Source organism: Colobus angolensis, unplaced genomic scaffold (assembly GCF_000951035.1).
Source record: "Colobus angolensis palliatus isolate OR3802 unplaced genomic scaffold, Cang.pa_1.0 Scaffold71, whole genome shotgun sequence".
Lineage (NCBI taxonomy): Eukaryota > Metazoa > Chordata > Mammalia > Primates > Cercopithecidae > Colobus > Colobus angolensis.
The window spans coordinates 10,604,661-10,630,786 of NW_012120821.1; the positions used below are offsets into that span (position 1 = coordinate 10,604,661).

Genomic DNA, 26,126 nt, shown 5'->3' on the forward strand with positions numbered 1-26,126 from the left:
AAAAAAAAAAAACAAAATTAACCAGGCATGGTGGCGTGCACCTGTAGTCCCAGCTACTTGGGAGTCTAAGGCAGGAGAATTGCTTAAATTAGGAAGTAGGAGGTTATAGTGAGTAGAGATCACGCCACTGCACTCCAGCCTGGGCAACAGAACAAGGCTCCGTCTCGGAGAAAAAAAAAAAAAAAGACCAAGGAGTGAGACCAAAAGACTTAAGACTTTTAAACATAAAAAATGCTTTTAAAATTATGTCTAGCTTCATTTGTCTCAGATACCGTGCTCTGGGGATTCTAAAATAACTTCTAGTCTGTACTGAAGCAATGCCCAGAATCAACCACGAAGGCTGTATTGTGAGCCTCCTCCAGGAGGGCACTGACTCCCTGGCAGGGAGAGAAGAGGGTGGGAAATGATTGGGGGCTATGGTGGAGGCGGATTTTACACATTTATAACCTTCACAACAATTCAATAAACTAGGGACCACCATACCTATTTTACAGATGAGGAAACTGAGGCCCAGAGAGATTAAGATGCTTGCCCAAGTCTCAGAGTTAATAACTGCAGAGTTGGAATTTAAACCTCAGAGAAACAACTGATAAGGATTCCACAGTCTGGTTTCCAGTCTCAGTTCTGAAAATGCTTGCTTGTGTAGCTGTTGGGATATCTGTTTTGTTTTGTTTTTATCTGTGTTGTAACCAAGCAAGTTATACAGAAACGCCACACTTTGAGACAAATTAAAGAGTCCTTTGTTAGCCAGTGACTAAGAGGCAGCTCATGCCCAAAATTCTCTCGGCCCAAGGAAGGGTCTAGGTTTGTTTTTATATTGTGGTCTAAATAGGGGAGGGGGGATTTTAGCTGAAGCAATTTTTACAGAAGCAGAACTGGCAAAAAGTTAAAAAATTGATTGGTTACAAACGCAGTTACAAAAAAATAAACACTTCCAGGTGCAGGGGCTTAAACTGTCACAAAAGATAGATGGAGGGGTTTTGGGTGCCATCCACCGTGTGCACCCCCAGGAGCTGCTGGTGCACCTCACCTCAATATCTTATCAACAGGTGCATTCCTGGACGTGCTATGAGTCAGTTTTACACTAGCTATGCCTGGAGGGAGGGGAAAAGAGGTTACAAATGAAGAAACTAAAATGGAGTCTGTCTGGCTCTCTCTGCTAGGAGAGAGTCACTCAGGTTAAAACAAGGTAGAGTATCACATCTGCATTATGAGGGCTCAGTTAAAAGGTATCTATAATTTCTTCCCTGTCTGCCAATATAAGGGCCTCTACAGAAAAATGGGAAGGTGGTCACTGAAGGGCTTAAGTGGACATGAGGAGACAGGAGCCCAGGTTCGAGCCCAGTCGTTAGTCATTGATGAATGACTGCATGGTTAACCCAGCGGCCTCTTCTTAATCTCACAGCTTCACCAGTAACTGAATACAGAACATCAGAGCCCTCAGAGATTCCCTTATCCAGCTGTTTTTAAAGTTCTTAAACAGAAGTCCAATTCATAAAGCCCTTCAAAAAATAATTTTTTTTCCTATGTTTTTTTTTCTTTTGGTGGGGAGGTGGTTATTGGGAGAGAACGGCAGAGGGGATAGACTCCCATCTACTCGAACTGCCCTGCAAGACTGTGGTCCTTTGGTCTGAAAAAAAAAAAATTGAACTGAAAAGATCAACTAACCTCTCCACATTCCTGATAGGAAAAAATGAGGCCCAGAGAGGGGAAGTTACCTAGCCAAGGTCACACAGCTGGTTTCAGCTAAGTCCTAACCTCAAGGTTTCATTCCCAGTTCAGTGCTTTATCTACCTCACCCCCATCCCAGCCGGATCCTCAATTAATTATTAAGAGCAACTTTTACACCTGAAAGTATTTATTAGCATTATCAGGCTACTAAAATACCATCACCTACTCACATAGTGGCTAAAGGATCTGTTGTGTGAGCCAAATTGCTCAAAGTTTCAAGGCATTTTAAGACTTGTGGTTTTTTCGGTTTTGTTTATTTGTTTTTGCTGCCGTATACTTTTTTGTGGTGGTAAGATACAGATAATATAAAATTTGCCAGTTTAGCCACCTTTAAGTGTACCATTTAATAGCATTAAGTACATTCACATTGTTGTGTAACCACCAGCACTATCCATCTTCAGAATTTTTTCATCATCCCAAACTGAAACTGTACTCATTAAATAATACCTCCCCATTCCGCTACCCACCAGGGGAACCACCCTCCAATTTTCTGTGTCTCTGTATTTGACTATTCTACGTACTTCATATAAGTGGGGAATCCTATACTATTTGTCTCTTTGTGACTGGCTAAATTCATTCAGCATAACGGTTCATCCTTGTTGTCGCATGTGTCAGCATTTCCTTCCTTTTTCAGGCTGAATAACTTCCCATTATTACCAACAATATCCCCAAATGTGGCATGCGTCGCATTTGTTATCCATTCATTCCTCAATGGACACTCAGGTTGTTTCCACATCTGTGAGTGGAGTTGATAACATTACTTACCTTGTGGTGTAATTGTGAAGACTGAATGAAGTAAAGCGGTTTACCCAGTGCTTGGTTATGGGCTAAGAACCTCGGCAAGTCATTCCTGTGGGCAGAGAGGGGGTGAAATAGTTTATAACGTGTTCTTATCCCTTCCAATGCACTCATACTGGTATTGAAACTCTCTCATGCAAATGTGGTACTTTACAGTTTCCAAACCACATGCATGCTGGTGATCCCACGTGCATTCCCAGCCCTTCTCTGTAAGGTTCACAGGATGGGTGCTGGTATCTCCATTGCACAGAGGGCAAAACTGAGGCAAAGAGAAGGCCCAGATCAGCCAGATATTAGCAGCTCTCAGTGGCTGGCTGTCTCTCTGGCTCTTGGGGAGTCCACTGTGGTAGATTGGGTTACGTCCAGCTATATTCACCTCCCCAAAGGAGAATTATGCACCCCAACTCTATCAATATGAGGCTGTAAGACTTGCTCTGGCTAATACAATGTGAGCATAAGTGACGTGTGCTACTTTGGAGCAGAGGCTTGAAGACTTAGCACATCACTCACCAGGTCTCTTTTCCCTCTTCTGTGGCATCTGACGACGTTCTAGAGAGAGAAAGGGAGAGATACAGAGAGGCAGCGTGCTCTGTCAGCCTGAGTCCTAAAGTGGAGATAGTGTGGAACAGGGAAGCAGTTGACACATTATGGATATAGAGAGTGAGCAAGAAGCACACCTTTGTGATAAGGTTTAAATCCACTGAGATTTTGAAGTCATTTCTTACATAGTAAAACCTAGCCTCTCCTGACTAATGTATCTATAAAGGCAATATCCTGTGCTGAGAGTAGGGATTTATTATATTGGCTCTAGATGAATATTGACTGGTCTATGGTGCGTGCGTGCATGTGTGTGTGTGTGTGTTCATGGCACAGAGAATGTGAGAAAGTAAAAGCCTAGCCCAAATTGTCCCAGATGCTGTATAGAGAGGCCTGTTTCTCATTCTTCATCTCTTCTCCCCAATTATTTGTATTACTCTGAAGAAAACTTTCTGATCTCTGTGAATTCCATGACAGCAGATAAAGGTTTTCTTCTTTCCTAACTTATTTGGGGAAATGACTTTCAGGAGCTATGTATTGGCTCTTAGAAATAATTCTAGCAGCCTGTGTTTCCTGAGTGTTTATTGCCTACCAGGTACTACTCTAAGAGCTTCTCATGCTCTGCCTCATTTTCACTTAATAATTCGCATTGGTATTAAATGCTGCTATTTCCAGATTTTTGAGACAAGGAAATGAAGAATTAGAGATCTTAAGGAACTTTCCAAAGCCACGCAGCTACTAAGAAGCAAGGCTGGGACTGAAATCCAATTACAGTGTTGGATGATTTCTGACTTGTCAGTTTGGGTCCCTCTTACTAGGTACTATTATGCTTGCTTCCTCTGCTACTTCTTTTCCCCCCACCCTCTGCTAATTCTAAGCCCCACTCTTTGCTCACCATGGATTGTAGAGGGGAACCTCCTTTCCCTAGTCCTGGTTTCATTGAGGAAGGATTTTTTTCTGAGCACATTCCTGGTTCCTCTCCGTGCTTCATCCATTCCTGGAAAGATGAAGGATTGTACATTTGAGAATACCTGGTCATGCCCAACTCAGCACTTCTTCTGACAGGGAGGGAGCTGCTCCTTCACCCTGCCCCCTTCAGCAGGAGGCCTGCCCTAGTCTTTGCAGCCCACTTTTGGGGTTCACTATTAGTGGCACCCTTCAGCTACCAACCCTAAAATCTTCTTCTCCAACCTGACAATATCACTAATAAAGAAAATATTCTGGCCTTCCTCTGCATCTTTTTGTTCAGAACTCAGACAAGGCAAAGGAATGCTATTTATTCAGTCCTGCATAAAGCCCCAAATGGGCATCCTAAGGGAACTGCACAGGTGGGAAAGATTTCATTTTATAGTTGAGGCTCACAGAAGTTAAGTGATTTGGGCCAGGCGCAGTGGCTCATGCCTGTAATCCTAGCACTTTGGGAGGCCAAGGTGGGTGGATCCCTTGAGCTCAAGAGTTCAAGACCAGTCTGGGCAACATCAAGAAACCCTGTCTCTACAAAAAATACACACGCACACACACATTAGCCAGATGTGGTGGCGTGTACCTGTCGTCTCAGCTACTTGGGGGGCTGAGGTGGGAGGATTGCTTGAGCCCAGGAGGTGGAGGCTGCAGTGAGGTGATATCGTGCCATTGCACTACAGTCTGTGTGACAGAGTGAGACAGGAAGGAAACAAAAAGAGAGAAGTTAAGCGATTTGTCTAAGGTCACAGGAAATGAAACTGAGGTCAGTTTGAGTCTCAAAACCATATATTTTCCTCCATAGCATACCATTTACTCGTTAACTCCCTCTGCCAAATACAATACTATATCCAACACAAAAAGTCCTGCCCCTGTTGGGAGATGACCTTCCATGGGTCTCGTGTTTCTGTACATTTTGTGAGCATAGGCACTGACTGCCCTTTGTCCTAGACTGTCTTTTCAAGGATGTTTGTAGGGCAGGCTTGGAGGATAGAGATAGTGTTTCCCTCTACAGCAAAAATAGATATAACTACTTCCCATTATAAAAGATGTGATTTCCCTAATCTCAGGGTTCTTATGTAACACAATCCACTGTGTGTACTGGTACCCCTTCATATCACTGCCCATGGGGCTTTGGCACAAAGAGAACTGATGCATATATGCTGATGCTCATGCTGCTTGCTGTGCTGTGAATAATACAGTCGTCTGTCTTTGACTCAGAAGTCTCACATCTTCTGCCTGTATCCATGAAACTGGCAGGCTGGCTTGTTAGCTTGCAAGTAGAGTAAAATCTCAGTCCTTAACAGCACCTTCATCATCAGTTTAATTCAGTTGTGTTACATCACACATGCTTTTAACTCGAATTATTTCAACTAAATTTACAAAGTCAGAAAAAGCAATAAAGAAATCATTTAGATACCAATCTCTCTTCCCTTTTTCTGAATAAGTGCATGCCTTGGACTGAGCATGCAATGAGTTAGATCTGTTTTCTCAGTAGGTCTCAGTTTCCATGTGGATCTCACGGTGTGCCACACTGAGTGTGAATCTAAAGTTGAAAGATGTTTACCAAGCATGGTGGCACATGCCTGTAGTCCCAGGCTGAGGTGGGAGGGTGGCCAGAGCCTGGGAGGTGGAGGTTGCAGTGAGCCGAGATCACTGCACTCCAGCCTGGGTGACAGAGCCAGACCCAGTCTCAAAACAAAGAAATAAACAAACAAAGTCCAAAGATGCATATTTTTTTTCATGTAACATGGCCTCTTAAATTGAAACCACCCACTTTTGGTTGTCAGCCAAAGGAACGCTTCAATGACAATAAATGAGTCTCCAGTGTGGTGCTTTCCTGGGAAAATTTCAAGCATGGTTTTTACCTTATAATATGATTTATTTGTTTGTCATGGGCCAAGTCCTCATAAGCTATGACACTAGAGGATATTTTTTGGGAGGGGTGGTATACGGTGTATGGGGAGGTAAAAGGGCACTATTTCAAAGGACACACTATTTCTTTTACAATTGAATATAGAATGTATTTATTACATTTATGCATCACCTTTTTTAGTGTGATAAGTTCAATCTAATCCTTTCTCATACGCAGAGACGAACGAGTCTCATGCCCTTGATTTTGACTTCTTTGTCAACCTACTAAATTTTGAAGTATATTAATTGCCGTTTCTTTTTTGGTTAATGTCAATGGCCATATCACCATGACCGTACCCGACCTCAACTTTTTTTGGTTAAACTAGCTTTTTTGACCATTTCTTTCTAATTACATTCTGTATCACTGGAAATCAATGAACTACATTAAAATATGCTAGTTTTTAAAATTAGGTAGAACACACATGTGATAATAAAATTCAAAGTACAAATTGTATTAGTTCTTTTAAATCTTCAATATGGCTTCAGGAATTGGGACACTAGTATTTTAAAGTCTGAGTGTGGCTTGGTGGCAACTCCAAAACCATGTAAGCATAGGGTAGGGGGGAATCTCCAATTCAAGATAAGCCTATGAACCAAAATTCACAAGCATAAGAAGAAAATGAACAAATAAAATTAAGCCTATAATAAGGAGATGAATTAGTTTTGTTTAAATAAACATAGTAGAGAGATCTGAAAATGACTTTAATTGTTTAGGCTCTGGGAAGAGATGAAGGATAAAATAACATCTATTTTTTACAAAACAATTTATAAAAATACAAGCAGAAATGAAGCCAGAGCAGATGACAAAGAATCTGCACCTGGAGGATCCCATGCATCTCCCCAGGAATAGGGTGACCCCTCACACATTTGCTGTATCTTCCAGCAGATGGCTAGCTTGTGTCATTATGCCACACTCCTCTCTGATGGACATTTCTTTGCCTTACTCCAATCTGGGACTAGAAAGTCAAGGTGTGAGGAAGGGATAAGGGGAAGCAACTTCAGTCCCTCTGCATCTAAGGCCCTCCCCACACCATCCAAAGCCCCTACAATGCTGTCTCTCTCCATCTGTGTTCTCCTTTGTGCAGGAAGCAATGGGGCAGAGCAGATCAGTGCTGCCCAAACAGATAGATATCCAGGGAGCTGTCAGTCCCATCTGCCTGCAGGCACATCCAATCCTCACTAGTGATTCTTTTGGAGCCTCTCTCCCTTGGTTCTAGATAAGGATACAGTCCCCTTGCAGGGGACAGAAAGAAGGGGTCTCTTTCCATGACATTACAATTTCCCCAAAGGCTGACTTCCCTCCCATGTCTCCAATCTTTCTTTCCACAGATTACTGGTGATGGTGTGTCTGTGGGGAGGGGGTTGGAAATGGGGAATAGGTGAGGGAGTAGTGGAGTGGAGGTAGAATTTGGTGGAAGAGCTGACTTCTTCAACAACTGCTCTTCAAATGCCCTGCTAGAAGGCAGCTGACTCCAGCCACTGGCAGTTCTTTCAGTGTAGAATGTGGGCTCCTTGTGGACTTTTTGTTTTCGAGTTTGGGCTTCAGCAACAGATCCAGGACAATAGGAAGAGATGTATACATGGAATAAACCCCTCTCAATGTCTAGTTATATAAAGATACATGTCTTCTTTGCCCTTCTCTTACAGTTTAACAAATGTTGGCATACTATTTAGTTTTCTGTACCTCGCTTTTTTCCCTCCAAGTATTTCCTAGACATTGTTCCATATCAGGATATATACATGGGCCTAATTCTTTTTGATGGCTGCATAGTATTTCACAGTATATGCATACTATAATTTACTATTACAACTTTCTAGTGATAGACATTTCATTTGTCTCTAGTCTTTTGTTATTACAAACAGTGCTGCAGTGAATATTCCAAGTATACATCTCTTCTTACAGAAATAGCTTTTAAAAAAAGTTAAGTAGACACCCCAATGGATGTTCGGCACCCAATGGACAGTCCCTCTTAATTATGCTGCAAGTGGTCACGTAACTCTCCTAACTTCGAAAATTCTGGGACTTATTATAATAATTGACCATTTCTACTATTTTTTAATTGCATTACTTAGCATGTGACAGGCACTCTGCATCCACAAGAGTGTTTCTGTTCAAAGCTGCATCAAAGTGTAATGTCTTTCACATAGGAATGCAGCAATTAGGGACCTGCATTTAAGCTGGCTATTGTGCTACAAGTGCAAATAAAGGGAGGACATGGAATAGGGCTTAGTAGAGCCCTGAGGTCACATGTGGCCAGATTCAAGTCCCACCCAATTTTCACCTAAACAACTTTAGATCTGTATGACACTCATTGTTTTTTTATTCATAAAATGGGATAAATACAGTATTGACTTCATAGGGATGTGGTAAGGATTAAATAAGAAAATATGCAAGATTCTTAGGACAGTTCCTGGTACATAGTAAGTGTTGAATAAACATCAGCTATGCATAAAGATCTCCCTTCAGGTGACAATTGGATATAAGGAAGCTTACTAGCTAAGGTCTAAGTTCTAAGTTCATACCTGGGCAATTAATGATCATTGGTTCACAGTTTTCTCCTTTACTTGGCTCAGGCAAATTTCTTAATTTCAAAAATGTTAAAGTGTGACAACAAACTATACTTATTAAAGAATATGGAAATAGAAGCCTAGACCTCTAGGGTTGCAAAGGGATTTCAATATCACCCTATATTAGATTATCATGTAATAATCATTTCCCTCTCTTATTATATACCAGACATTTTGCACATATTATCCCATTTAATTTTCACAAAGACCCATATTTCAGAAAAGACTGACAATCTGAGAAATCAAGTGACATGCACAACTGCATACCATTAGATTACCAGGTCTCTCTGAAAATATGAGATGTACAAACTGTCACACACTTTTCCAGTGAAACCTCACTTGTTCATAGCAGAATCAGTTCATAAAAGGTCCTGAATGCTAAGAGAAAGATTGATTTAATGTGGGGGTGGGGGACTAAGGCAGGGCCACCTTATCCATTAGGCACAGCGCAGTATGTACAGTGCTTAAGGCCTCCAATACTTTTAGGGGCCAAAAAAAATGAATATTTATTTATTTTAGAGACAGGGTCTCCCCATGTTGCCCAGGCTGGAGTGCAGTGGCTCTTCACAGGTGTGATCCCATTACTGATCAGCACCGGAGTTTTGACCTGCTCCCTTTCCGATCTGGGCCGGTTCATCCCTCCTTAGGCAACCTGGGGGGTCCCTCCCTCCTGAACTTAAGTGCAGACACCCTATCTATTGACGCAGTGCACTACAGCCCATTACCTCTGGGCTCAAGCGATCCTCTTTCCTCAGCCTCCCCATTAGCTAGGATTACAGGCGCAGACTGCTAGCCCTGGCTTACGTTTTTTTTTGGAGACGGAGTCTCGCTCTGTCGCCCGGGCTGGAGTGCAGTGGCGCGATCTTGGCTCACTGCAAGCTCCGCCTCCCGGGTTCACGCCATTCTCTTGCCTCAGCCTCCGGAGTAGCTGAGACTACAGGCGCCCGCCACCACGCCTGGATAATTTTTTTGTATTTTTAGTAGAGACGGGGTTTCACCGTGTTAGCCAGGATGGTCTTGATCTCCTGACCTCGTGATGCGCCCGTCTCGGCCTCCCAAAGTGTTGGGATTACAGGCGTGAGCCACCGCGCCCGGCCGGCTTACGTTCTTTTAAAGTCACAAGAAAAAAATGAACTTTTAGGTCAAAGAAAATATTTTGTTATATAATATTGGTACGTCCTCTTTATATCAATGCCGTTGTAAAATATAAGTTAAATACGTATACATATATTTAACTTATGTGTGTGTGAAATATGTGTGTGTGTGTGTGTATACAAGCCATAAGGCAAAAGCGCTTAAGGCCCAAGGAAGTCAAAACGTGGCCCTGCACCCGAAAAGCACGAAACCTTCTGGGGCAGTAATAACGGCAGATCAAGTTGGAAGATGGCAGATGGTAGACAAATTGTGAAAAATATCACATTTCTTTCTCCCTGTCAAAGGCACCCTCAAAGTGAAGTCAAAATATCTCGAGATGAAATGCAGGGTCACTTCCTAACTGCAAGGGAGTTGACCAACCCAAGCCTTAGTTTCGCCATGGATACAATGGAGATGCCTGCTTCCGAGGTTTGTTGGACAGGGACCTAGCCTGGCTTGTTCACCGCTATATACCATGCATATAGCAGTATATATAGTAAATGCCCCCATAAATACACTTTGAATGAATGAAGTAAATGCACGCTTAGCACGGTGGCCAGTATACGGTAAGCGTCCAATAAGTGGTAAATGTTGGTTTTAAAAATAGTTTAAAAGTCTCCAAGAGCGACAACCCTAGTTCCCCAAGACGCAGGCGCACCCCACCAGGTTCCACGCAGACCTGCGCAGTAGCTCCCCCAAGAGGCGCGGACACGCGACTGCGCTTGCGCATACGCGCTTTCCACCTTCCCTCCGGGCGTGAGCGCCGGTGGGGCGGGCCTCAGCGGCGGCGCGACAAGTCCAGAGGTGAGGGCTGAGGAAGGGGCGTGGCTAACGGGTTGGCCTCGGCCACCCTCTTCCGGGCTCCGCCAGCTGCGCGCGCATCTTCTCCCCCTTCTTTTGTGGTCCGGCCCATTGCGAGGGTGACAGGAAACCCTGTGCAGGGAGCGCCGCCATCTTGGACCAGCCCGAGGAAGATCCTGAGGGAGCCACAGGAGCAGTCACCGCTGCCACCGCTACTGCCGCTACTGCCGCCGGCGCGTCTGCACCTCTCGGCCTGCCCGCGTACTTGCCGGGGCCTCGGCCGACCGCCCCCGCCCTCTCCCGCTGCGTCCGCACTCCTGTTCCTCGTCCTGACGCCCCCCTCCCGCCCGGAAAGCTGCCCAGCCACCAGCAACCCCCCAGGTAACCCGCGCCTTCCGCAGTGTCCGGCCGGCTGATGCCTCCTCGCGCCGGGCTCTTCAGAGGGGCGGGTGTGGCGACGGCGAAGTCGGGGCTGCGGGCGGGCGGCGCCCCAGGTCCAGGCCCCGTCAGGCCGCGGCGATCCCGGGGGTCGGCGGTGAGCGCCGCGGCGCCGGCCTGACAGGACTCCCGGGCGGGGGCGGAGGTGTCCCCTGCGCGGCTGCGGCGTGAGCCTCCTGCCCACCCCACCCCGCGGGGCGCTCAGAGGCGTGCAGGGAAGGGTGTGTTCCGGCCTCGTCTTCCCCGCCTTCTCGGCGCGGCTGGGCAGGACCGCATCTCCCGCAGGCCCCCCTCTCCTCGCCGCTGTTCTCCGCGGCCGCAGCCCGCCCCCGCAGGGTGTACCCACGCGTGCCGCGCCGCCCTGCAGCCCGAGAGCCCCAGACGTGGCGGTCCCGTCCCATAGGCCGCGTCTGGCTCTGAGTACAAAGGCAGCTCTTCGCAGCCTCCTCGGCATCTCGGGGCAACTCCGGTGTCCTTGTCGATGTGGGGAGTCCGGCCCTGCAGCCGGGCCAGGGACGGGGTCTATGCGCCTGTGCTTGCGATGTCCTGGTTTTGGTGCGTTCCTATGAGACGCGTGGACAGCCTCTATGGCCCTGAAGCTACAGAGCATCTAGAAACAATGAAGAGAAAGTTGTGGCATTTCTAGAATCTTAAGAGAAGACGACAGAACTGGAGTGTTTTAAGCGTTTTAACTGTGGGCCAGGTACATACTTAGGTGTCTTTGTACGTGTTTATCTTGTCCCGCGTAGCCCTCAGAGATAAGTTGTCTCCACTTTATAAGTGAGGAAACTGAGGCCCACAGTTGTGATGTGTGTCTGGCTGATGATGGTATATTACAAACTGGCTTTGGCTCACACTGTGGCTGGTGGTTTTTGTACTACACTCAAAAATTAGGCTACGGTTACAGGCATGACCATTTATAATGTAGTTACAACTTAATTCCTTTTTCACTGTGTTCGCATTGGATGACAGCTGATTACCCCTTTATGACCTAAAGTCCATAAAGTCAGCCACTACACTGGCAAATCCTCATGCTCACAAACCCCAAAGGAGAGATGCCAGGATTTCAATTTTGTGTATGAAGAAACGGGTTCCGAGAGGACAGGTGCCTTCCTGGTGACCCCACAGCAAGTGTCAGAGCCCAGATTTGAACTCTTGCAAAGTTTACTGCTCATTTCGTTACTATCCCAACTGCCTTTAAAAAATTCTTATATTTTTCTAAGGTAAATATTGTAGAGGAACCAGCTCTCTTTTATTTAGATTTGATTGTTGAGGATAAACTTGACCTTGCAGTAATCCAGCTCCTACCCCTTTATTCCCCACAAGCCTTTCCACATTTTTTCTTCCAAGTTCTGTTTAGGCAGTTTTATTTGATCATGCCTGCTACTTTATAAAGGTATGTCGTGTTTAAGAGTTCTGGAGTCATACTGTCAAGGGTTCCCCCTCCATTACTGCCGCTTCCTAGTTAAGTGATCTTAAGCAAGTTACTTAACCTTTCAGACTCAGTGTCCTTATCTATAAAGGGGATAATTGAACCTGCATCTTAGAGTTGTTGCTAGGATTAAATGGGTTTTAAAGAAAGCCCTTAGCACGTTGCTTGGCATATAGTAAATCAGTGCCTGTAACAGTGCTAGGCACATAGTGGGTGTTTAATATCTTTTGAATGAATGAGAGAGGAGCATAGCTTTGGAGAGCTACGTGTAGAGTTAAACCTGGACCTTAATTCTAACTCTCCATTTAGTAGTACTATGACCACGGGTAGATCACTTTGGTTTCCTTATTTGTAAAATGAGTTTTTAGGATTAGAGTTTGTTTATAAAGTAGCTGGCATGTGTTAGGCCCTCAATAAATGGCAGTTATTGTAAAGACGTAAAACCTTAGAATGTAATAGCTATTTAAAAATTCCTTGAAATTAAAGCTACATTTTAAAAAGTTGTTGCTATTTTGTATTACAGTTAAACTTTATCATTGTTGCATACTTCAACTTTGCAACAGAATTTGGAGTGTTCATTTTTATCAATGTCAAATATCTTTGCATAGTCACAGTAAGATACTGTGCTAGTGGAGGAAACTTGATTAAGGTAAATAAAATGTTAAAACTCAGGCTATTGAGAGATGTTTCATGTTTTTTTAAAAAAGGCTTGAAACATTTTTATGTGGTTAAAAATGCCAGGCATGGCTAAAGACAGCAGTTTACAAATAGAAGCATTAGAGGTACTGTACTTTTAAGAAGCTTCATCTAGACAATTTTAAATATATACAAAATAAAGTAGCATACTGAGCATTCATATACCTATCAGCCAGTGTCAACAGTGATCAGTCTTGCTTCATCTATATACACTTGCCTCCTCCCTGCCAGATTATTTTGAAGCAAATCTCAGACACAGTATCAGTAGTAAAATTTTCACTATTAATCCTTTTAACTTTAGCAATAAGTGCAGGGTTTTTTTTGGCTTTTTGGATGTTAAGTGCTTTCTTTCTGTGAACAGAGGTCCAGTATTAGAATACTTTATTTTCTGTATATAGAAGATCATCAAAATTACTTCTCTTGCCACATTAAGCAATCCAGCTTGTTAAAATCATTATTTATATAAAAGTGACATTAAGTATATTGTCAAAAGTTAGATTTGTTTTTTTTTAAGTGGGTGGGCTCTTTGTACTACTGTTGAGGAAATTGACCACTCGTTTTTATTAGATTAGATTATTAGATTACAGAAGTTTTATCCACCTGACTGACAAATCAGGTACTAGTAGTCCATTTTAGTGGGCCTTTAGAGCAAGTCAGAATGCTTCTGTTCTTGAGTTCCATGAAGGCAGACACAGTGTTGTCTTTTTTGATCATGCTATCTTGCCAAAGCCTGGCACAGTGCTTTGTGCTTAGTAGATACTTAACAGATACGTTCATGTTGGAATCACAGAAGCAGTCCATCTCAGCTCTGATATTTTTAACAAAACGTCATGCATGTTAAACAAACAAACAAACAAAACTTATCAATGGAAATAAGGATAAGGATTAAATCAGCTGGAATATTTAGTGGGTTGCTTTTCCCTTGTTATGTCTTGGATCAGCTATGTAAAAATTATACAGTAACATCGTCGGTTCTAAGGAGTAGAATAGCTATGTAACAGTTTTTAAAATCAGAGAACAGTAAGTAGTTAAACTGTTAAAAAAAAAAAAAACCAAAAATATGCCCTCTACTATTGAGTATTGGTTTTTTTGTTTTGAGGCGAATTGTATTATTGGCTTCATAAGTTCCCCTTATTATCAGTAAATGTGGAAATAATGTTGGGAATGTTATGAGTGGGAGTTTTGTTTGTTCTTGTTTGGGTATTCTTTAACCTGTATTAAAATTACATGGAAAGTACTTTTCACATATTTATTGGTAGAGAAAATTTTGTTTTTAATTCATTGTAATAAGTCAGTGCAGGGATCTATAAAGAAAAGTTAATACTTTCTCTCTTCCCTTTTTCTCCTGTCCGTGTATTTTTTACAATTTGATTTGTATTTCATATTATATGAATATAGGGTTGAATGTGTGTGTGTGTGTGTGTTTGAAAGTGGGGTATGCTATTGCATAAAACTCTGCAACATGTGTTTTTTCACTTAGCAAAATCATGGAGGTATTTCCAGGTTAATGCGTATCGATCAAAATGGTTTCTAAACTAGATGGATATTATTTTGTAGTACAGATGTACTTTATTCAGTCATTTCCTTGCTGATAGATTATTTCCAGTTTTTTGCTGTAAAAATGGTACATTAAATGTGCTAATACCTGTAGCCTTATGGACTGAAGCTTTTGTATATGTAGGATACTTCTAAATAGATATCTGGGCCAAAGGATGATTTGGATTATTGTTAAGATTTTTAAATATACTGATTACTTTCCACAATGTTGGCACATTTCCACAAGCAGTATGTTTGGTAGTGTATACCTTCACATCTGTGCCTACACGTTTCAAAACTAGTCGTTTATATGTCTGTGTAATCTTAGAAAGGTGTCGATTCAGTAAATAGAAACCATGCATTCTATTTTTGTCACAACAATAATTAGTGTTTAATATGTGTTCAGTAATCATTTAGATCTAAATGTACTGACATGAAAATGTGTCTGATTTTGTTGAGTGGTTGAGTGAAAAAAATATGCAGAATTTTACAAGATGGCATACCCCATTTTAAAATATATTTTTCACCCTAACAGTGGTGAAAATGGTGATAAAAAATGGTATGTTTTCACAGTGGTGAAACGGTATGTTTCCATAATGGCGAAAACTGGTAGTTGCATGTTCAGGAGATGAGGTTGAGAAATCCTTTATTAAAACAATATTGAGCGTATTAATATCTTTAAGGAGTCAGTTGAATACATGGCACAATTTTTAAGTGTTTTCTATGCATTTAGTAAATATTTCTCTTGGCAGCAAGGGTAGTTTATAGCTAAATTTTACATGCACTAATATCTTTCCTCTTTCTCTGATTTTTATTTTATCAGTCTACCTGTACATGCCTGAAATAAGCTAATAATAACTTAGGGAAAATCATGGTCTTTGGAATCAGGCCTGGGTTCAATTTCTAGGTCTACCATTTACAAACTTTATAACACTGGCCAAATGAGTGAATTTCTCCAAACCTCAGTTTCTTTAATTTTTTGCATAGACATAATGATAATGACTCTGCAGAGTTGTGAGAATTAAGTAAGAATTATGTAAGACAGTATAGGAAAAAGTAGCATAGATCATTACATGGTTTACTGTCAAGTGTTCTCAAGAAACTTTTTGTAAGTAGATGAATTATGGTATTATAAATTAGTATTACTAGTATTACCATTCATTTATATCTATAAATTCTGACTGCAGTGCATCTTCTGAATGTAATTCATGTATCTTATTCAGAATATTAAATTATAATTAAGCGAGTGAATACTGCAGAGCTATATGGTACATCTCATAACCATGTGGAGGAGGCACGACGGTGGAGAGGGCAGGATGGTGTGGTGGTTAAGAGGGGATCTCTTCAGTCAAAACAGTCCTAGGTTCAGTACAGACTTGGCTGTGTGACCTGGACATGTTACCTGCAGAGTCTGTTTCCTCATCTGTAAAATGAGGATAATAATTAACTATGTTATAGGATAGTAGTAAGGATTAAATGAAATTGTATGTAAAATATTTAGCACATTGCCTGTCATATGTCAAGTGCCCGATAAATAGTAACTAACAATTGTATTTGTTATTAGTTTGCAAATTGTTGATTATGTATTGAATGCCTGTTGTGTAAATATGTAGTACTTTTTTCCTTTAAAGGCAATAAAGATCTTTTATTTACATATGAACTTGACTCAAATACTTTTTGTAAAATGTGGAATAAAGTGAATTTTAATTGTCCCGGTAGTTTATACAAGTTATAGACTATTACCAAGATTAAAAAAAAAATTATGGGGATTGTAATGTTAAGTGGGCTCATGTTTTCAGAGTTTGAACTAGATCAGCCTTTCATGTCCTTTTTTTTAGACTTAAGAGTTCTCTAAGTAAAGCAAAAGCACTGTTAAATAATAGAGGAAGAACTTTTTTCCCGTCCAAAGTTAGGTAAAAATGTATTCCTCACCTTAACAATGGTGTGTTTCATGTTCAAGAAATGAGACTGAGAAATCTTTTGTTAAAGCAACATTAAGCATATTTAGTATTTGAATATAATTTGACTGCAAATACTTTTGACTGAAATGTATTAATATCAGTCAACAATGGGAATATATGTAAACCTAGACAGGAAGACCTGTTGTGAGTGTTGATGGCTACAGTGTTAGATGTTTTCTGCCTTTGTTTACTGAAATTAGTAAGTTTGAGTAGTTTTCCTTTAATTCTGCTTGTATGGTTTTTATTTGTAATTTTTAAAGAAACAAGCAAGAAAAATGTGTGGTGAGGTGAGACAGAGCCCTGGTATTCAATCTGAAATAGCGATCATTTATTTTATTTGGAAATAGTTTCCACTATATGAATGTTTGTAATTTTAAGATACATTTTCAAAATTAGTTATCTCACATTTAATGAATGTGTGATAATTAGCAGGTACACAAATTAGTACAACTAAAATTGGGCCATAATTTTATGATTAGTCTTTAAAGCATTTGAAGTAGAAATTTGGGATTGTTAGAAGTCATAGCTTTAACATAAAATAGAAGGAGCAAAGTATGTACAGCTACAACCTTTAGTTTGAAGAGGGAAAGAAATTAGGAAAAATCAAGGAGAAGAGCACGTGAGAGACAATAATTTGAAGGTGACTAAGTGATTACTTTTACCCAGGTTTGAAAGGGGAAAGAATTTAGAAGAATTAAAAATTGATTAGAAAGAAAGAGTCTGGGAAGAATTCAGGTTAAGAAGTTAATAATCTTTAAATATTTTTAATGTAAGAGATTATTTTTTCCCCTTATGTTTGGCATCTAATTGAGAGATCAGGTAAATAATCCAGGCCAATTTTAGTCTCAGGACCAAGTTCATTCTTAAAAGTTTTGAGTCCCTAGTGCCTGGAAAAGGGAATAAAGTTGTTGTAATGTTCAGAATCAGAGTTAATCTAACTAGAAAAACTCTCTCTGCTGAAAGAACTGGTTATGGGAGTTTTCTGTGATGCAGGAGACTGATTATAAATGTGTTAGAACATGCCAAACTGGAATGGGTAGCAGGGCTTCTACTTTCACTAAATGTAATACAGACAGCTAAGTGAGAAGACTAGTGTGTGGAAGTGATTAATACTTTACTGTAATTAACAACTTCCACTTTCCTTATAATAATACACTTGTTTTAAATATATATTCTTTCTACAGGTTAAATGTTATTAATTATATAAAACTTTTGCTTGCAATATGGTATATAGTAAGATGATAATTTCAGTAAATAAAATTTTCCAGTCATATAAAATGTCTGGCTTGTGTAATGTGACATTGACAGAAACACTAAAAGCCAGGCTTAAAAATACTGTAAGTCAGACTTTTTAAAATGAGGTGAAATCTTTATTTGTATAAATAGTTTTTGTCTTAAGCTGAAAGCTGGTTTGAGAATAAACTTTATTGAAAGTTATTCCCAGTTTTATAATTCACCCCCTTGTTTCTCTCTAGAACCTAGCACAATGTCTTACACATTCAAAGCATTCATTTAAATAAATTGGAAAGTTTTTTGTTTTCTTTTCAAGTAGGAGAGAAATTAGAATTCTTTAGGTTAAGTCTATTTGAGGGCAAGAAATGGGCTGTGATCTTTTGAAATATCTTCTAATACACAAGCTTTCAAATTTCGCAACCTTAAGTACAATTTTATGACATTATTTCTCTCAGTCCCTAGAATAGTAGATGGGGAGCACTTACTATGTTGTTAATCTGGCCGGGTGCAGTGGCTCATGCCTGTAATCCTAGCACTTTGGGAGACTGAGATGGGAGGATCGCTTAAGGCCAGGAGTTCAAGACCCAAGACCAGCCTGGTCAACATAGTGAGATGCTCTGTCTTCAAAAAGTGTGTGTGTGTGTGAGATAATCTGCAAGTCCTGTATTAGGTTGAGCCATATGAAAATGCCAATAAAATTGACTTGAAAAATCTAGGAAGAACAGTTTCATGTGATTCAGTCTAGTTCCAACATTGATTTGGAAATCATACCATTGCTCTTTGGATGCTCTGTTGTTGATTTAAAGTAGAGTAAAAAGTTGTTTTGTGTTTGTAAATTAAGTGGTTCCTTTGTATACCATTCTGTTTAAAATCAGAGTTCTGAACAAGTAGATCATTAGTAACTTACTTGATCAGTTAACAGGGAAGGGAACTTTAAAGGGAGCGGAGGCTATTTATAGTGATGTTTAACTTAAATTTATAAAGATTTTTTTGTTTGAAAGTTTTCAGAGTAAAACTTCTTACTGGATATTTTCTTCTTTTTTAAATTATACTTTAAGTTCTAGTGGATATTTTCTTAAATATTGGTATAACTGGTTTCTCATATTTCTGTGGATAGCACATGAGAATGTGTAAGCATCATTCATCCAAGAGAATTTGTGTATTTGATCAATTTGTGAAATGCAATTTTATTCTGACTTACTGTAACTGACATTTGTTTGTATTCAGTGTCCTTTTCTACCTTTAAAGGATAGCAGTGATCTGTTTGAATTACTTGTATATGCTTTCCTTCTGAAGTAACAGAGATTTCTTTGTTTTTAGTGCCACCATGGCAACTGCACCATACAACTACTCTTACATCTTTAAATATATTATTATTGGTAAGTTTATTTAACTTACACTCTTGTTCCCAAAAGGTTAACTTACAAAATATTTATATGCTAATACTTAAACAATACTGCTTCAGGAGTGACTGATTTTCTTACTGTAAAACTAAAGCTCCTTTTATGAGATTCATTTTTTGCATTAGCAGTGCAGCTTTTGCATTGTGGCCCTGGATATTTCTGTGGTACAGTGCTGGTGGGTACCTTGTGAAGTGATGTTCGTTGTTCTTGAGGGCTGCTTGAAAGCTTGTTGATGCTAGGAAGTATCAGTGTTTCAAGGAGTGCAGAAACTTTCCTAAAATACTGTGAAAGTGCTCAGATCCCCCTGGGTTTCCATTATAAGGAAAAAGTGGTAGAGAATATTGTTTGATTCCAAATCAATTGTGTAATATACATAAAAAACTTTTTTCTTAATTGGTGTTTTTTTCTTAAGTTTCAAGAAGGTTTTGCTCAAATTAAGTCTTTAATGCTGTTTATCCAAACATAAAACTACATTTGAAAGTACAAGTTTTTCAATGAATTGTTCACATTAGAACAGTTTGCTTTCATGTTGAACTTAATGTGTCCTTTCTAATGTTTCCCTCATCAAGGGTTAACATTGCTATAGTACAGTCAGAGATGACATCTTTTCTCCTGGGGTTTTCATGTAATGCAAATTCTTTTCTTTCATAGAATAATACAAGAAGTATAAGACAGGGACCTAGTGAATCAAGCTTCCAGAACTCAGTTTGTTATTTCTGCTTGTTACATGCTACCCCATTTGTCACTTTTTGAAATCTTTTGCTTCTACGCTTGAGTTAAAGGAAACAGCAACAACAACAACAACAAAAACCCATAAAATTTTGAAACAGCTCAAAGTAAAAAAATTCCATTAAAAAATAAGCACTTCCCAGCTGGTGGCTATTTATTAGCAGTAATAATTTACAGCCAAATTCTGTCAGTGCTAAAGATTGGGAATAATACTCCATTTGTGTCTCACAGTGAAAACTTTCAAATCATTGTAAAGTAGGAAAATAAAAATTTGTGAAGTGTCCCAGAAACTTGTGATATGTTATATGGTAAGGAATATAGCAGTCATTGCATAAAATTGAGAAATGTAATTGCCACCTGAAACTTCTTTTTTTTTTAAACAGGGGACATGGGAGTAGGAAAATCTTGCTTGCTTCATCAATTTACAGAAAAAAAATGTAAGTTTAATACATGAGGTAAACATTAATAGTTTTCTTTATTGTCATGTTTCTACTTTTTAAAAAGTGTCATTTTCAGTGTACTTCATGCATTTAAATATAATCTTTCACTATATTTGTACTTTTTTTAAATGGGTACAGATAAAATGAAATATACCAGCATATTTTAGTGTTGATTTTTATACACATTATATGTATATATAATCTGATTCACTTGTTTTGATTTCTTGATATTAAAATAATTTTTAAAAATACATACAGTAATGTCAAACAATCTTTTTATTCTCTGACTTTCTGTTAAGGAATTGATTATCTTATGAGGAGAAATTTGCTGCTTTTATCATTTGTTAAATAACAGATTTGGAATACTTAAAATGGAATTCTTTCTACGCTTTTTTGGGTGATAGAAGAGACCAGTTTGTTGTAACTGATATGCTAAACATAGTTGAAAGTTTCTGTATAGTTGAAATTATTTCTTTGACATTTTTGTGCTGCTTACTACAGAAGTTCGATGTAACATTTTATGAAGTACCCAGCAGTCTGTGTCCTTATACTGGAGAATGGTGGGTTTAGGTTTTAAGTGGCCTCATTATAAGGAAAGGACTAATAAATTTGTTCATTGGCTTAGACATATATAACTTGTCATTGTATAAGAAGAAGTATATATTAGCCAGGTGTGGTGGCTCATGCCTGTAATCCCAGTAGTGCTTTGGGAGACTTATGTGGGAGGCTTGGTTGAGCCCAGAAATTCGAGGTTACAGTGAGCTATGCTTGTGCTACTGCACTCCAACATGAGTGACAGAGCAAGACCCTGTCTCTAAAATATATGTGCATATATGTGCACATATAAAATATATGTGCATGCTGATTTTCTTTGAGACACTGATATTTTCTGGGATAAGAATCTGTTTGACTAACAACTCCTCAGGTCCCAAGACCATTGATTGATCTGTTATAGATAATGATTGTAAGAAGGCTAAATGGTATAATGTTGATACTGTGAAGAATTAATTAAAATCCTTATTTTTACTTAACAGATTATTTTAGTCGAGGGGTCAGCAAACTGGCCAGTGGGGCAAATCCAGTCACTGCCTGTTTTTGTGAATAAAATTTATTGGAATACAACCATGCCTGTTTTACATATTGTCTCTGGCTGCTTTTATGCCTCGGTGGCAGAATTGAGTAGTTTATGACAAAGACATTTTGACCTGCAAAACTTAAAATATTTTCTGCTTGGTCCTTTCTAGAAGTTTGCTGACCCCGATTCTAGTACAGTCACATTTCCCTGACTTCTTACTTCTGGGAATTTTTTTTTCCAGTGGTAGCTTTAGTCTATTTATAGCCTGTAAGTATTAGTAAGCCATTTGTTTATTTAGTGGATTTTCCCCCCAGGCTTAATTTGACGTTTTCTGAAAATTGGGCTATTACTTTTTTTCCTCCTTAACAGTTATGGCTGATTGTCCTCACACAATTGGTGTTGAATTTGGTACAAGAATAATCGAAGTTAGTGGCCAAAAAATAAAACTGCAGATTTGGGATACGGCAGGACAGGAGCGATTTAGGGCTGTTACACGGAGCTACTACAGAGGAGCTGCAGGAGCTCTTATGGTCTATGATATCACTAGGTAAGAGATAATTTTTTCAACCTTCATACGGGGAAAATAAATCTACTTTGGGCATTTAAAAAAAAATTGACTTAGGCATTTTTTAAAATTTGTAATTGTATGACTGTAATTGAACTTACTTGTTTTTTATGGTTTCTTAAGTTGCCATGTAAAACTTGATACAACACATTGATATTTTCTGAAAGTTTTTATGACTGAAGAAAAATTTAGGGAGATATCGGGTGAAGCTAATAGAAGAATACAGTTCTGGAAAGCAACTTCAGTTGAATGATTTGAGGAGAAATAATATTTTATATAAAATGTTCTTTTAAGTAGAAAGCAAACAACTCACTCTTGGGACTTACTCTATTTAGTCTCTAGTGTTAAAGTTTACACCTCTCAAAACAAGGCCAAGCAAAGAGTTTTGCTAATCCAGCATGGGGGATTATAAAAAATTTTATGCTTGCATCTGAAGGTGTTTATTTATTTACTTACTTTTTTTTTCTCTTAAAATGGATAGAAATGACTTCAAATACTACATGCAGTAGGTTTAAATTTATTTCAACATGACTGTTTCTGGAATTCCAAAGCACTTGATGTAAAGTGATAAAACTTCTGTACGTAAAGGTTTGACTTTGGAGAACATGGAAAACTGTGCCACTTGATTAGACCCTGCACTGTTTGTCTACTGTAAGTTAGAAAATGAACTGGATCACCTTTCATGTTGATGTAAAGTGCCAGTCAATAGCAATGTGACTCTGTTTCTTGGGGGTAAAGATGCGTGAGTGGGACCAAGTAATAATTAGATTTTAAAGCATGTTTCCTTTTGGAAAATGCTTTATATGGTTTCCTCTTGATGTGTCATAATGCTCATTAGCATATTAAGACTCCGGAAAGTTCTGCAGTAAGAAATTCTTTGCTGTATGAGTTTATTTAATTTGGTGTTTCTTAAGCTTATTTTATTGAGGAGCACACTTTGGGAAATGCTGCCTTAGAATAAAGATATTGACTAATTATAATTATAGTGCCTAAAGTTTCAGTAAATGCCAGAATTGCGTGGCCTCAGAGCAAAACAGAGGGAAATAAGCATTAATGCTCTTCATTATAGCCAGGCAATCAGTGATATGATCAAGAGTATTATGGGAAGGCTGTTAATAAACCTGGCCGCGTACACAGAACTGTCTGATTTTATGAGGAGTGCATTTCTGAAGACTTCACATAATTAAAAACTCAATAAAATTTAAATATGATGTGTGCTAAGAATATTGTTTTTGCTTTTAAGCATATCTTTTAAGCATAGTTAATACTTTTGGTAAAATCTGTGTCTATTCAAGTCATCAAAAAAAGTACTTCAACTGGGAACAGCCAGAATGTGCATCAGCCGATGAATGGATAAACACTATGTGGTATATCCATACAATGAAATGTTACTCAGCTATGAGGAAGAAGGAAGGACCGATACATGCCACAACATAGATGAAACTTGAAAACATCATGCTAAGTGGAAGAAACCAGACACTAAGAGACACATATTGTATGATTTCATTTGTGAAATATCCAGAATTTATATTCTGGTAAATTTATAGAGAAAGAAAGTGGATTGCCAGAGGATGGGGAGTGAGTGACTTCTAAGTGGGTTCCGAGTTTCTCTTTGGGGTGATGAAAATGTTCTAGAATTAGATAGTGGTGATCAGTGCACAACTTTGTAACTACCCTTAAAACAACTAAATTACGTACTTTAAAAGGATAAGCTTTATGATGTGTTCATTATATTGTAATAAAAACTGTTACTGGAAAAGAGTACCCCAGGCTTTAGTCAGGTGCTAAAGTGATACTTCATAGTGACTTCGATGTTGCAGTCATGACAGTGAATTTTTTTCTATTATTCTTTGACATTTTACAAACGTAAAAGTTCCTTTTTATTTTTGTCATTAACTCTCATTGTTACAGGGTACTTTTCTAAATTGACAGCGTAGCCTATTGTGACAGTTGTTTTGCCATAACATTTTGACATATCTAGCATGTTAGCACTTTTTTAGCACTTGTACCACCAATTAATATTTGAGTAATATTTATTTATGGATTTAAAATTATAATGATAGTGAATTTTAAATTAATAACAATTACCAGAATCATTGGCAGAAGTTATGGTACATGTAAGTAATATGGTTTATATGATCTTGGTACTAGGCTTTTCTGTGTACCTCACTCGCCCTGCCAGCTTTGAAATTTTAAAATTCATCAAAATCGGCCGGGCGCAGTGGCTCAAGCCTGTAATCCCAGCACTTTGGGAGGCCGAGACGGGCGGATCACGAGGTCAGGAGATCGAGACCATCCTGGCTAACACGGTGAAACCCCGTCTCTACTAAAAATACAAAAACTAGCCAGGCGAGGTGGCGGACGCCTGTAGTCCCAGCTACTCGGGAGGCTGAGGCAGGAGAATGGCGTAAACCCAGGAGGCGGAGCTTGCAGTGAGCTGAGATCTGGCCACTGCACTCCAGTCCGGGCGACAGAGCGAGACTCCGCCTCAAAAAAAAAAAAAAAATTCATCAAAATCAGTAGAAATGTTCGGACTTGTTTAAGGTTTATGCATGAAGTAGTAAAACGTACCTGTTATGTAAAGTCAAGGTATGCCAGTAATACAAATATCAAACACAGATAAGGCTTGTGCTTTTTAAAAATGACATTTTATCATTGTTTACTTAGAAAATTCTAAAACATTGGGGGGAAAGGAGCTATTTTGATATATATGACTTTTTTGACGTCTAAGTGGTGATTCATGAGTAATATGATTAGCACAATAAAAATATGAGTAAGGAGTTCTTCTCAGTTCTCATTGGGAAAGAACTATATACTTTGAATAACAAATTATCTGTGAAAACTGGCAGCTAGAGATCATGGAATATATTCACAGGACTAAACTAGAAACACTTGAAGGACATGTGGTATTTGTAAAAGAGTTCTAGGCCTGATTTTGACACCAGTTAAGTCTTTATGGGCTTCCGTTTCCTCACATGTTAAACGAGTAAGATAGACTTATATTCTGTGAGTCTATAAATCAGAAACATTTTTAACCTCAAAAATTTTATTATCTGTGACCCCTTTGGTAGGTTCTACTGTGTATAATATTACAAATATTTGGGTTTGTTTACCATCTTAGAGCTTACTTGGCTAGTGCAAATGAACCTATGAGTTTTTAAACTCTTGCTTGGAGAAAGTAGAAAAATAGGACAGTTAAAGAATTCCAGAATGATTTAGCTGCCTGGTAAGAGTACAAAGTTAGGATGAACTTTTTCACTGATATCTGGGGACTTGAATTCTTGTCAATGTATAAATGTCTTCAAAGTCAATTTTATGCTATTATGGTTAGCTTGCTCTTTAAATTATTAAGGAAAGGTGAATTGTATGCCAGCTTATAATAGTGTGACTTGGTTTTTAATGAAATTAAAATTTAAAGACAAGCAAAAATGTCTTCCATTAAATGTGTCATGGTTAGGCATTTTGATACAACTTTGTCTCTGCTTTGTGATTGAAAATCTGTATGATTTCAAAGTAATTTGAGTTTTGACTCCACATTGGCATTTCCATCAGTTTACTGTGTTGTTCCTTGCTCGCTTATTGGTCTGTTTACAGTATGCGTTTAGGACTAAATAATTGACTCCTGACCTGTAATTATCAAAGTTGTTGGATATTGAGTTATTTATTTAAAAATAATAGGTTTGACTAGATTTTTGAAAAGTATGTAGTTGTATTTCACAACTACTGTTCTGAGTAACTGGTCAAAGCAAAATTATTTTAGGATATATTGATTAAAGTATGTATTTTAAATATTTGTTGAATTTTTTTCCTATAATTATATGGCAGTCACAAATTTAAACTTTTATTTTTGCAGAAGAAGTACATATAACCACTTAAGCAGCTGGTTGACAGATGCAAGGAATCTCACCAATCCAAATACTGTAAGTTAAATGGCATCTTAATACACAGAAAATGTAAGAACTAAGCTAACCCAAAAAGGGAAGCCATTTACTAGTGAGATTGTTGTCTTCAATTAGTCAAAGAAAATGTAACAGTTATTTTTCAGTTCTAATTAAACCTGGTTTTGCATTTTATTATACCTAGGTTTTTTGTTCATGTTTGTCGTTACAATTATGAATGTAGTGGTGATCTCATGTGAAGACTGAAATCTGAAATTATGATGTTAAAAGGGATCT

The 26,126-nt window shown here is 38.9% G+C and overlaps 2 protein-coding genes across 4 annotated transcripts in view; one reads left to right on the forward strand and one right to left on the reverse strand.

Annotated features, from left to right (window-relative positions):
• Window positions 1-26,126, forward strand: part of RAB14 (RAB14, member RAS oncogene family) — a 44,173-nt gene that overhangs the window by 10,389 nt on the left and 7,658 nt on the right. The window contains exons 1-5 of one of the 3 annotated variants that reach the window (XM_011927394.1): window positions 10,371-10,824; window positions 19,060-19,118; window positions 20,255-20,308; window positions 21,756-21,933; window positions 25,805-25,871. In XM_011927394.1, the coding sequence (XP_011782784.1) occupies window positions 19,067-19,118; window positions 20,255-20,308; window positions 21,756-21,933; window positions 25,805-25,871 (351 nt within the window). In that variant the 5' untranslated portion in view covers window positions 10,371-10,824; window positions 19,060-19,066. Of the gene's footprint in view, window positions 1-10,370; window positions 10,825-19,059; window positions 19,119-20,254; window positions 20,309-21,755; window positions 21,934-25,804; window positions 25,872-26,126 lie in introns of those variants that run through there. The other 2 variants (XM_011927395.1, XM_011927397.1) reach the window with 2 other exon arrangements.
• LOC105501435 lies at window positions 3,039-11,650 on the reverse strand. The gene is made up of 4 exons (XM_011927398.1): window positions 10,861-11,650; window positions 4,613-4,708; window positions 3,962-4,063; window positions 3,039-3,133 (listed from the first exon to the last, which is right to left on the reverse strand). Exons 1-2 carry the CDS (start codon window positions 11,489-11,491, stop codon window positions 4,704-4,706), a joined length of 636 nt encoding a protein of 211 aa, XP_011782788.1. The 5' UTR covers window positions 11,492-11,650; the 3' UTR covers window positions 3,039-3,133; window positions 3,962-4,063; window positions 4,613-4,703.

What these genes read in the sequence shown, in the direction of transcription:
- LOC105501435 (XM_011927398.1), bottom strand. Translation starts at nt 11,491, where the DNA reads ATGCTCTGTAGCTTCAGGGCCATAGAGGCTGTCCACGCGTCTCATAGG.